The sequence below is a fragment of the Pleurodeles waltl genome, chromosome 1_2 (assembly GCF_031143425.1).
Source record: "Pleurodeles waltl isolate 20211129_DDA chromosome 1_2, aPleWal1.hap1.20221129, whole genome shotgun sequence".
NCBI classification, from domain to species: domain Eukaryota; kingdom Metazoa; phylum Chordata; class Amphibia; order Caudata; family Salamandridae; genus Pleurodeles; species Pleurodeles waltl.
This window is the reverse complement of record NC_090437.1, coordinates 51,451,108-51,464,133: the sequence shown is the minus strand read 5'-3', so window position 1 is coordinate 51,464,133 and position 13,026 is coordinate 51,451,108. Positions and strand designations below refer to the sequence as shown.

The 13,026-nt window shown below is 42.8% G+C and overlaps 1 protein-coding gene across 3 annotated transcripts in view; it reads right to left on the bottom strand.

Annotated features, from left to right (window-relative positions):
• WDFY3 (WD repeat and FYVE domain containing 3) overlaps positions 1 to 13,026 on the bottom strand; it is a 1,200,521-nt gene that overhangs the window by 81,419 nt on the left and 1,106,076 nt on the right. For all 3 annotated transcript variants that reach the window (XM_069236246.1, XM_069236255.1, XM_069236264.1), the window contains 2 exons: positions 10,320 to 10,416; positions 3,760 to 4,083 (listed from right to left, as the gene is read on the bottom strand). In XM_069236246.1, coding sequence (XP_069092347.1) covers positions 3,760 to 4,083; positions 10,320 to 10,416 — 421 coding nt within the window. The remainder of the gene's footprint in view (positions 1 to 3,759; positions 4,084 to 10,319; positions 10,417 to 13,026) is intronic.

Genomic DNA, 13,026 nt, shown 5'->3' with positions numbered 1-13,026 from the left:
TTACTCAAACACATTATTCAAATCTTTTCAAACTCTGATGGCAGAATGTACTGACCTATCCACTCAATTTCTATTTCATGAGCATCTCAAACTTGCCATGTAACAATACTGTCCTACACCTACCTTTCCTCTGTTCACGTCACTTCAAATAAAGGTATTCTACTTGAGAAGGCCCCAACTGAATCACCTATACCACACAAACCATGCAGAGAAGCCCAAAGTAGAGCCATGCATTCAAAACAAGTGGGAGGATGATTTTTGACCGTCCATTGACCACTGCTGGATGGAGCGAAAGCTGGGCATCTCTGGAACAAGTCTTAATTTAGCATAGGACTAAATTGATCCAATATAAATTTAAACCAAGTGTAAACATTATATCAGGAACACTCAGGCCCTTAACCGTGCTAGGGCTGGTATAGGTTTCGCTGCTCTATCATCGTTGGTTTGTTTTTGCACGTAGTGCCAGAATGTGGTTGACTGTCATCAACACCCTAAGTATCTTTTCAGAAGGCTCCGAACCCCTTTAACTGATGTTCTGCCAAATTGGAATGCTACTGTTTAAGGTGTAACAAACTTCTAATAATTGCATCCTAGCTATGCTGGATGGTATCAAGTTACACCCATTGGCTTAACAGGCTTATCTTCATTGGCCATATGTAAGGGTGCCTTGAGGACATTCCATCCTCCTCGGAGGGAACTGTGAGAATCTGGTGCAGCTTTCTTAATTGTACACAAAGTGATGTGTGGTTTTGAAATGCATACCCTGCTTTAATTCTAGTTAAACTGGCACCGCTTGGCTACCACCATGAAAAGAGACGACCAGTACTTTCCGCTTTCAGTGTTAAATACAAGACCTAGAAATGCCAATATTGTTTGTTTAGCTGTTTTATACAGCACTGATATGTTGCCTCACATTCCCTTTAGAGTGCCCTGAAATACTGTGGACGTACACAAATGTTGAACAAAGCTATTCGGATAGTCCCAGTGAGAGAGAGAGACAATTATGCACCTAAAGAGGTGATTCTGTCTCTAGTGGGACCGAAATCCCTTCTGGAGACCCCTAAAAACCCATGAACGGCCTGGTTGTGTACGTACATGATCTGAATGGGTCACATTCAGACAAGATTCAGCTTAGGTCTGAGGGTCAAATGCCCTAACCGGGAGTTGTTGTGCAAGTTCTTCGAGCACACTTCGGGTTACATATTTATAGGGTGCATGCAGTGATGCTGTATGCTTAAGGAAAATAAATAAAACATTTTTAAATGTCTAAGTTTATTAGCTGGTATAAATACACTTTTTTTTTAACTTCTTTTTATTGAGTTTTTATCAGGATCCACCAAGATAACAAAAAGAAAAAATACATTGCAATTCCAAATTTTGTCTTGAATAACTTCCCCAATGGTTCCCAGAGAGAGAGCTCTAAACAGATACAATGAGACTAGGTAGCTATGCAAATTCATTCAATAAGTGATTTAACCGAGAACATTTTTACCCATGATTGTCTAAAAAGAATTTGCCCCAGATCGAGGAAAACTTTTTACCACTTCCTATTCTGCTAGCATATCTCATTTCCCGATTTCTGACTTACATCATTTTGCCCCGCCATTCTTGAGGGGTGGGAGATAACTCAGATCGCCAGTTTCTTAACAAGAGAGATCTGTCAACCACAGTGGTGATAAAAACGAGTTTCTCCCACCTGGGAGGGAGCCTTGCCTCGGGGTCGAAGCCTAAGCATATCAACCAAATAAAAATATTAACCTGAGCCATAGTTGTTAGCATCTTGAATATTCCATCCCAGTATTCCTGTATACATCGACATGCCCCAATCACATGTATCCAACCCACCACCCCTACTGCTTTACAGTGAAAACAGAGATCAGGACAGCTGGGCACCGCACAGGATAAGGCTTGTGGGGTTCGATATAATAGCCATTTACTAAAAAAAATATAATTCGATGCCAGTTCGCACCCCTGAGAACTGAGAAATTTAAGTGATTCTCTCCCAGCACTCACTTGAAAGATCGAAGTCCTCCTGACAAGCCCATTTTTTTTGTGCCTTTGCCCCAAGATTGACCTTATCCCTGTCTAGCAATAGCCTTCTCCACGCCCTGCACTCCTTATCCCAGGAGGATCCACCAATTCAGAGACTAACGCCTGAGTATCAATGATTAAATTGATATCCAGATCCCTTAGACTGTGTAGCATAGTATTATAGGATCCCACCAGGAGAAAATCATTTTTAACAACCATCTGGATATTTGAGGGAGTTTCCCAGTTGCCATTGATGCGAAAATCCCCGATTTTACTAAATCCTGCATGCCTCCACCTCCTTACTAAGTCTGCATTGAGCTGAGCACCAGAGAGTAGCGTGAACTGTGTAAGAGGGGTGTTGAGATGCAAATATGGGATTGAATATTTTCTAAAAAAAAAAAAACAGATTTTCTCTTAAAGAGCCATTTAAAAATCTTATAGCGAACTTTTGGGGGAGATTTTGCCAAAAGTGCTGGATTCTGAATATCGTGCCCCCTACATATTAACTCACAAAATTCAATACAGAATGTACAACCTACAGATTGATCTGCTTTAAAACTAGTGAGATAATGTGCAAAAAAGGGCAAAGTAATACTCTTTAAAATTGGGCAAAGCTAACCCCCCCCTTTCTTTATCTGCATATAATGTGCTTAATGCAGCTCAAGCCTTCTGATTTTGCCTAATATATGGGCGAAACATAAACTCCAGTTTAAAAAAAAAAAGATTTGTGTTAAAACACACGGGATGACTGAAAACAGAAAGTTAAATAATGGTAAAACTGACATTTTGATCAATGCAATTCGACCTAATATAGAAAGGGGGAGAGACCCTCATCGGGCAAGCAAAGCCTGAGTTTTCGAGAGCAAAGGGGCGTAATTAAGGTCATAAAGGTCTCCCATGTCGGCTGAAAAATAAATCCCAAAGTATCTCCTTGGCCTAGTATTCACACAATGTCGTAATTCGGGGAGCAGATTAATAGAAGAGATGCCAAACAGAATAATATCGGTCTTACTCATATTAATCTTGTAGCCACCAATTTGCTCAAATTTGGCAAAGACATTAAAAGCAGTTTCCTGGGAAGTACGTTCTTCATCTAAAAACATAATGATATTGTCAGCATAGAGCTTAACCTTCCCCATTGACTTTAGAGGAAGTTGAATCCGATTATTTTGTCTTATTTTAATGGCTAAGGGCTCAATGAAGAGAGCAAAAAGTATAGGAGATAAAGGGCAACCCTGCAGAGTCCCCCGTTGTACTTGAAGTTGACCAACACACGCTGAATTAATAATAACATTAGCTTCAGAGTTTGAATACAACCTTTGAGTTAGTGAGTGCAGAGACCTGAGAGGGCACCTTATAGCTAGACAATACTGCAAAGAGTGTATCCCATACAACCAAATCAAATGCTTTTTTCCAGGTATAAATACAGTTAATGTGCACTACCTAGTAACTGCATCTAGAACTTTAGTTTGTTTAAAAATTATGAATAATTGACGTTGACCCTGGATTGTCTGTTATATGTTTCTGCTATGTCGATTAATGGGACCCAATAATGTCACACTTGCTCCAGGTCACACAGTAATATCTAAAGCTAATCCTGTTGAAATGAAACAATGGCTGACTTCCTAGACAGTCATACATATATTTATGAGTTTTGCTAAACTTTCATTAAACAACTATCTAGAATATGACCCTAGCATACCTCTAGCAATAGGTTGTTTTGCTTACCCAGTTTGAGTTTGCTGTAACTCCTTGGTTCCGTGCTGTTGACGTGGGTACTGTTTTGAGGTTGTGGGTACTGTACTTTAATGTTCCCCTCAGAATAGTTGACAAAAATGAAGCCATCCTTCTCATCCAAACTCAGATGATCCGACCATCGTCTTGAATCATCCGAGCCACTATCTCCTGACCACGCCCCTGCCCTTCCGGATGGCACTCGAGTCCTGTAGTTGGCACTAGAATTACTCTGATTCTCTTTGGGTTTGGTTTCCTGGTTTACACTTTGATCCTCGCCATCTGAGTCACTGCTGTCATCATCATGGGCTTCTTGACCTATGACACATTACAGAAACCCAAAAGTATGAACAGACACAAGAAGCAAGCATAGCATGTATAATACAAAACAAATACGTGGCTGTTAAAGCCGTTTGCTACAGAATTTTTTATGTGTTAGTTTCTGGGAAATGTGTTAGTTTGTTGTTAACTGCCAAAAGAGAAATCAGTCTCAGTGATATGAAGAGTGTGGTGGCATTGATACAAAAAGGGTATAGTAATAAGACAGAATGTTTTTTCAAAAAAAGGCATGATTGCAGTAGCAGGACTCCCAAATGAGATACTTAATTTGTACATTTCTAAACCTGTCTTAGTAAAACATATTTAAAGACAAAGCCCTAAGCCAGTGTTGGATTTTAATCAAAGTGCAAGTGGGAACCCCCAGCAGGTGTTAGTAACAGAAAAATCAAAATTAAATAAGAGTAACTTTGATGCTACTAAATATTACACCAAGTATGGACCTATATCCCTGACTCTGCAGACAAAACCAAAAATGTTATCTTTCTTTTATCACCAGAAGCCCCACTGACTTATTTTCCACTCACTAGATGTTATCACCAGTATAAAAGGGCCATAGGTCAAGGATGTTTCCTCTAAGATCCATAAGCCTCTGTGGTGCAAATCTAATCCGATGCCATTCTTGCGGAGAAGGGCACCACTAGAAATAATTGCTCAAAATAAGCCAGCGATTGAAACATATCCTCATCTGGGCCCGTATTACAGAAAATGCCCTGGGAGCGCAGCAGGCAAGTGCGCCCATCAGGGCACTTTGGTACCCTAGCGCTACCTCAAGAAGGTGTGGCCCTATGCAAATGAGGGAATCTCTTTATATCTGCACTCGTGCTGCATTATGGATGCGTGGGCACAGATAAAGAATCTGTCAGCAGACGGACTAAAAGTGCTCAACAAAAAGCTGGCGCACTGACAGTGCGTCCCATGATGGCACCTCTCTGGATGGGGGTAAGACAGTCCCACGGGCCCTCTAGAGATCACCTTGCAGGTGGGTGGGTGCATTCACTCACTGCACCCACTGGCAAGGGGATCTTTAATCCCTCTTAAAAGTGCAGACATGTAGCTGCCTGCAAAGTGAAACACTGAGCGGCTTTGAAGCAGCGACTCCGTATTACCCTTGAAAGAGCTGCCCCAATGGCAGCATAAGTTCGTGGCTGCCCTGAGGGCAGCACACTCTTCATAATAGGTCGTAATTCCCTTGTGTGCGCAGGGAAAAACCATTTAAAGGTGGCCACGGCGAAAACAGGAAAAGTGCTCCCAATCTGTAATAAGGCCCCAGATTGGGAAAAACATCCTAAACATTAAACACCATAGAACAATGTGTTAGAATATTTTTCACTGGGATTAATCAAACATTGCTATGATATCCATCTCTCATTTCACATGCTTCAGACAACAAGATGTCAGCTCTACCAATTGTCTATGGAATTCATGCACACACTGTTGGAATCTAAGTTAATTGGTACTGTTGAAGAAAGGCGTAAAAGGTAACAGTTATTTTTATCTAAAAGCAGCCCTATAGTCAGGTTTTGTAAGCAGGAGAATCCAGCTCCAGGGAGGGCAGTAGAAAATGCTGATGTTTTGTTAGAGAAAAGTCGGAGTGTGATTGAGAATAACAAGTGTAAGAAATTTGATTACTTAGGGAGGGTGTGCCTAGAATAAACCCAAAGACAGGATATGACTTCAAGCAGGATTTGACATAATGTCAAAAAGGATGCTCACAGCTCACCCTGCATATTCTATCAGGTTCAGAAGGGTCACCCCCACCCATTCAGGTCAGCTTATTGTTTGCTCCTGGGAGGCATTTCACACCTCTGCAAACATAATTACTGGTTAGCAGAAGTGGGCCACCAAATGTAAATGGGACTCCAGAGGAGTTAGGCAGAGAAAAGGTAACCTTCTAAAAGTATCTTTCCTTAATATTTATCAAAAATTCTAATTTAGCCACTGAGTTGGATTTTTAAGTCATTAAAAAATAGCTGTTTAATTATATTTATAGATATTTCCTAACCGAAAGTAGCATTATTAAATGTAATAATGTAACCCTATGTTTCCTATGGAAAAGCCAGCCTTGCTACAGTGAAAACATGTTTTGGGGCTTTTTCATTGTTACTTTCCCTAATGCCCTATATGAGGGAGACATATTCTAGTTGCAGATTCCTTACCTTGGAATTTCCCTCAGGTGTCAGTCTCGATCTGCAGATTTTTGTCGAGCAGTACCCCTGAGTGCCGCTAGGTAGCGTCGGTCAACTTTGCGTCTGTCGTCAGGACCTATACAGGCATCCCCTGGTATAGTGACATCCGTTTCTTTTCACAACTTTCCACACCAGAAGCGCAGAGCCATGAAGAACACTGACCAGTGGTGTGCCAAAACCTAGGGCCCTGAAAGGGAAGTCCCTATCTCTAGAAATCAGTTCGATGAGCAGGGAGGATGGGTGGGTCGGTAAGGAATCTGCAACTAGAATATGTCTCTACCAGATAAGGCGTTACTGAAGGTAAGTAACTTGTTCATCTGACAGAGACTGCAAGTTGCAGATTTCTTACTTTAGAATAGATACCCAAGAAATGCCATCCCTAGAGCAGGCTCTGCAAACCAAGAGCATACTAGGAAGTCCTGCAGGACCGAACAGGCAAAGTAACCGCTCCTTCTGACTGTTCAGGCAGTAGTGTTTTGTGAACATGTGCAATGATGCCCATGTTGCTGCGCGACAGATGTCCAGGGCTGGAACTCCAAGTGCTAACACACTGTTTGCAGCTGTTGCTTTTTTACAGTGTACACGCAAACCTGCCAGGGGTTGCTTTTTAGCCAGTGCGTGGCACAATTAAATGCAGAGAACGATCCACTTCTCATCTGCACTGCCCAACATTTCTTTGCATCCACATACCCAACAAAGAGTTGATCATCCACCTGGAACTCTCTGGTATGATCAAGGTAGAACGCTAACACTCTCTTTGGGTCCAGGCAATGGAGTCTCCAATTCCTTACAAGGATGTGGGGTTTCCTAAAAAGCAGGCAGGGTGATGGTTTGGCCTTCAAGAAAGGGCGTGGCCACTTTTGGCAAAAGCACTGGTGCGAAGCACCATTTTGTCAGGATAGATGGAAAGGTAAGGTGGCTTAGAAGACAATGCCTGCAGCTCCCTCAACCTGCAGGCAGATGTAATGGCCACAAGGAAGCTGTTTTTAATATTGAAAGTCTGAGAGGACAAATGTGGAAAGGCTTGAAAGGAACACACATGAGAAATGTCAGTCCCTTTAGGGCATGATGATGGTGATGGAGGAAACATGTACGTAAGACCCTTAAGGAACTTACTAACTATAGGAGACTTAACAAAGAGGGTTAAGTCACATAACCTCGGATATGCAGAGATAGCTGACAAATAACCTTTGAGGGTCCAAAGGAGAGCCCTGCTGGGCCAAAGAAAGTATAAGCAAGAGGACCTCGGAAAGAGGAGCAGAGAGGTGTGTCAACAGACTTGTCTGTGCACCATACCACAAATTTATGTCAATGACAGGCGTATACTGTTTTGGTGGCGGGACACCTGGTTGTCAAGATGACATTAGATACTTAAGGCGGAAGTTCAAAAGCTGTCAACTACCAATCCTCTCCCCTAAATTTAGTTGTATGGTAACTTTTACATTCCACAATTGGCGCACTGGTCTCTAGCATATGGTACTTCGGTATCCAGGGCACTGGTACACCAGGGGTTATCCCAAGGCTGCAGCATGTATTGTGCCACCCCTGCGGGCCCATGCAAACTGTGACTACAGGCCTGCCATTGCAGCCTGTGTGAAATGTTGCATGCGCCTTTCACTCCAGATACAAGGTTTGCCTTGCCTCACAGCACTCTGACCCTGTAAGTCTCCCCTAAGGTAGGCCCTTTATCCCAAGGGCAAGGTACATGGTTTTAAGTGTGAGGGCACTCCTGCATTAGCAGAGGTGCCACCTACAAACTCCAGACATCATTCCCTGGGCTTTGTAAGTGGGGGGAAGCCATCTTAGGGCATGTAGTGGACACTGGTCAACACGAGTTGTCCAACTACATAATGGCCACCATCAATGCAACTGATCTGCCTAGTAAGTCGGTCGTTTCCAGCCCACATCGTATTGTGAACTTCACTGCATCTCTCTCATCAGCAACAGTTTGGGGGGAATGGCCCAGGCCTCCTCTGGGATCTGTGGAAGTACCTGCGCAACCAAGTCCCATAAAGTATGGGTGTAATGCCCCGAAAACCATGCAGTGTTTACAGACTGCAATGACAGGCTGGAGGAAGAAAACATCTTCTTCCCAAGTTGATCTTGAATTCCCTATCCAAGCGTGTGGAAGGGAATGCACCTGGGGTCCTGGAGGCTTGGATAATCAAGCTCTCTGGGGTTTGGTGTTGCGTCAGGAACACGGGGTCATTTGGAGCGTGTCTATGGCAGTGGGTGACTGTCCTGTTCACAGGATGCCTGCGCTGGGTTTGGACCTGGTACCCAGCAGGACATCAGTAAGGGCTTCATTAAAGGGTAAAAAGAGTTCGGAAGAGGAAGCCCCAGGCTGAAGCACCTCAGTCAGGAGGTTAGTCCGATGCCCAGGACCTTGGCCACTCTTCACACCACAATTGAGTAGGATGTTTTCTCCTCCGTAGCCACCATAGAGGGCGAAAGCATGCTAGTGTCAGGGGAAGTGTCCAGACCAATGGCCTCACCAAGGTCTGTCCACCAGTCCATGGGTTCTTTTAACTGGTATTCTAAAGGGCCCAGCAACCCCTCCCAATCCTCACCGTACCCCAACCCAAGAGAATAAGGGTCAGAATCCAACTTCGAGCACAAGGTGCCTGTCAAGTTGGAATCGGCATTGCACAACGTCAGTCTGGCTCCATGTCGGAGTCGGCAATGAGGTCCGTTCGATGCCACCTGGGGGCATGGGAGATGCTGGGAGCATTAAAGACGGAACTGGCATCAGGGAAGATCGAGGCGGTACGACCGACGCCTGTTCGTATCCAGGAACGGATCCATGGGTGCCCCTGTCAACCCAGAGGGCACTCCAGCGGAGTCGGATTGCCCAAATATCAAGAACATGACCTCATAAAACTCCTGGAGTTGGGCAGGGTCACTCTGCCTCCCGGAAACTCAGGGTGGCGCGGAGCCGACCCAGACTCCGAGGACTGAGGCCTGGAACTGCAACACTCCTTTTACTTCATCTCGTCTGCTGAAGGACGTGATGAAGTCAAAGAACGCTTGTTTTTCTTCCATTTCTTTTTGTGCCTCAACTTACACAACCACCCTGAGGACTTGGAGTGGGACGATGAAGAATGGGCGCTCCGCAACTGTTCTCGGGACCTTCCTTTCGACCGAGATCGGAGCGATGCAGAGCCGAGCGCCGGGCCACAATGAGCTTTAGGGACCGCTCCCTTAAAGCTTTCGGATACATGGACCGGCACTCGGAGCATGGCTTCGGGTTGTGGCCGTGCTCCAGGCACCACAAGCACACGAGGTGCGGATCCGTCACAGACTTCGCCTGATGACAGGATCCAAAGGGCTTGAATCTGGTCTTACGTGACGACATCTCTCAGTAAAAGGCCTCAGTCGATTACAGGAGTGTAAACACTCAAAAAACGTTGACAAAAAGTCCAAAGGACCAGTCAAAAAGCGACTGAGGAGAAGCTCTTCTTCAGATCTGCACTGGCTGGCGGGGAAAGTAAAGAACTGACTTCAGCGCGCCGGAATGTCGCCGACAGAGGTTCCGCTACCTCATTTATGGTGCACACGGCGATGGACATGGAGTTAATTGATGCCATCTGAAGAACACAGGGCTACTGCTCGAGAAAAATCTCCAGATCCAGAGTGATGTCTGGGGGAAATTCTAAGGTAAGTAATCTGCAACTAGAAGTCTCTATCAGATAGGACATGTTTAAAATTACATTTTTACATATCTTAATTTTAAATAACATGCACCCTACCTTATGGACAATTAAGCCTACTAAGGCATGACTTATAAATAATTTAAAGGGGTTATTTTGACAGGTAGGATTTGCAGTTTAAAAAACTGCAACTGCTAGGCTACACATGGTAGGCCTGCAGTCATGTTTGCACTGTTACTGTAGTACGTGGCACAATAGATATTGCAGTCTACCAAGGGCATTTAACTTACAGGCTATGGGTACAATTTGTCCCATATAATAAGGACTTATCGGTTGATTAAATATGCAAATTAGTGGTCAAAATTTTAAGCAAACAAACCTATTTGTGCCTCTCCACAGATATCCGGTACGTCCATAACTTCTGGCAATTCTGGGGCTGGTGTTTCGGGAACTTGCAAGAACTCCATTCTCCAGAACTGTGTATAAATACAGAATCCAGAAAAAAAGCAGTTTATAACTTGTAAACTACCAATGAACACAATATTAAAAAGGGTGTGTTTTAATAAGCACTGTTCACTGTAAACCAGTGATAGGTTTCAGTGGTCAGATGTCAACAGAACCCTGGAAAGGAACTGAACAGACCTGGCCTCACAGACCTTAAACTAGAGTGAAATCAGCCACTCCTTACTTAGCAGCACAACATAGTTTTATTCTGCAAGGTGTTGCCATAAAATCAAACAATGATACAATACATACATAAAATCAATAACAGACAATACACACACAAAGCAATACAAAGCTGAATTATATAAGCTAAGTACATAAGATAGGCTATCAGCAAACAGATCTAAAAAGAAAAACACATTTAAAAAAAATGTGCACACATACAAAATTACAACTGGTAAATGAGCATTGGTAAGTAGAAAAAAAATGGCTCTGTGCTTATTAAACTCTAGCTTTCAATATTGTTTCAAATATCTTGACCTAGGCACTCTGAATAGTTTACAAAGAAAACAAAAACCAACATCATCTGATCACAAATAAAAAAAGTGATGGAAGGTAAGACTATTCCACACTGTGGGATCGGAGAGTTGGAGTTGCACAACACCTACTTCAGAACTGGAAAGCAAGTTCTTCTCAAAAAGACTACTAAACTAAGGTGAGGTAAAACTGAATTGCCGTACAAGCCCATAAGCCCTCTTTGTGGGTTTACATATTTCACTCTATTCCCCCTGCAATGATCTGAGAGATAAAAACTATTTCTTGATGTTTGCCTTATCAAACATGCAGCTGCTCTCAGGATTGTTAAAAACATTCGGACAACCAATTTCAGAAGAGATAGATTTAATGTACCTGCACCAGGGCAATATGTCAACATTGACTCAAGCAGTCATGGATAACCTCCTGCAGAAGTTTCACAGATTTGCTATTCCAAATCAATGTTGATTGAAGAAGGGGAGATAGATGGAATAAATCCTCAAGGTATCTCCATCCCAACTCCAAATAGCTAACCAAAGTAGATGGAGTAAACCTTGGAAAACCAAATAATTTTCTAGGAAAGCCATTTTCCTCTATTTGTAGAAAAGTGAAATTTCTGGTATACCAGCACCATTAGGAACAACATAAATACATTTGACCATATACATAGTTTTTATCCATTTAAATTGTTTACTATCTACATCAAAAACAAGTTACTAACAGCCCTAAGGGACCTAATGAACTGCAGTCTTCTGGTATGCAATAGGTCACCCCAAGAGAATTATGGGCCTGATTACAACTTTGGAGGAGGGTGTTAATCCGTCCCAAATGTGACAGATATACCACCCGCCGTATTACGAGTCCATTATATCCTATGGAACTCGTAATACGGTGGGCAGGATATCTGTCACATTTGGGACGGATTAACACCCTCCTCCAAAGTTGTAATCAGGCCCTAAGTGTCTTTCTTTTAGAGATGCGCTTTAACAGAGGCCATTCTTGATTTAACAGCTTTAGGGCAGATAAGAAAATGAGTTACTTACCTGTAACTTTAGTTCTCCAGTACTGGAATCTTTCATAGATTCACATGCTTGAATCATTCTCTATCTTCGAAATAGGAGCCCCCAGTATATTTAACCAAGTAGTAATAACATAAGTTTAAAGTTAAAGGCCCTTAGGCCTCTCAGTTTAACAGACTATCAGAGTCATTTTAAGAAAAAGGACCAAACATTAGGGTCCACCAAACATCAGGGTCCACCAATCTGATGACACCACCCTTTAGAACCTTCCTGAGAGTAGTTCCAGCACCTCAGATTTTCTAAGCACAAGTGTGTATAAGATGTAGAGGAAAAAAGAAAGAAGAGAGGTGAAGGTGAGTTCCTCCGGGAAGGCGGGCAGGTTGCATGTGAATCTATGAAAGATTCCAATACTGGAGAACTAAAGTTAAAGGTAAGTAACTAATTTTCTTACTCCAGTATTGGAACTTTCATAGATTCACATGCTTGAATCAGAGTAGTAAGCAGTATAAAAGCACATTGTATTACGCATCTATTTTGTTCAATACATACATTAATAGCACGTTAACATACACCGATACATAGAAAAAAAAATCTAAACATTATAGGCAACACTGCAATGAAAATGTAGCATGTATCTCAAACGTCTTTTTCAGGGCAACAAGGAGGGCGACTTTCCAGGAGAGGAATTTCGTAGAAGCTCTATGGATTGACTCAAAAGGCTGATTCATAAGCTGCACAAGAACAATATTTAAATTCCAAGAGGGAGGAAGAGGTCTGAATGGTGGAAACACTCTGAAAAGCCCTTTCAGAAAATTTTAAATCAACCTAGAGGACCATAACGAAGGTGAAGAGTCTGAGCGTCTATACGACACAATCGCCGCCAGGTGAACCTTTATGGAGGAATGCGCAAGCCCCGAGTGCACTAAATGTAGCAAATAAGATAATATCTGTTCCAGAGATGAAGAAAGAGGATAAATTTGTTGCTGATGACACCACAAACAAAACCTTTTCCACTTACATGAGTAAGTCTTGTTGGTGCTAATTGCTCTGGCCCTGGACAGAGTATCCCTGCACTCCTGTGGAATGTTT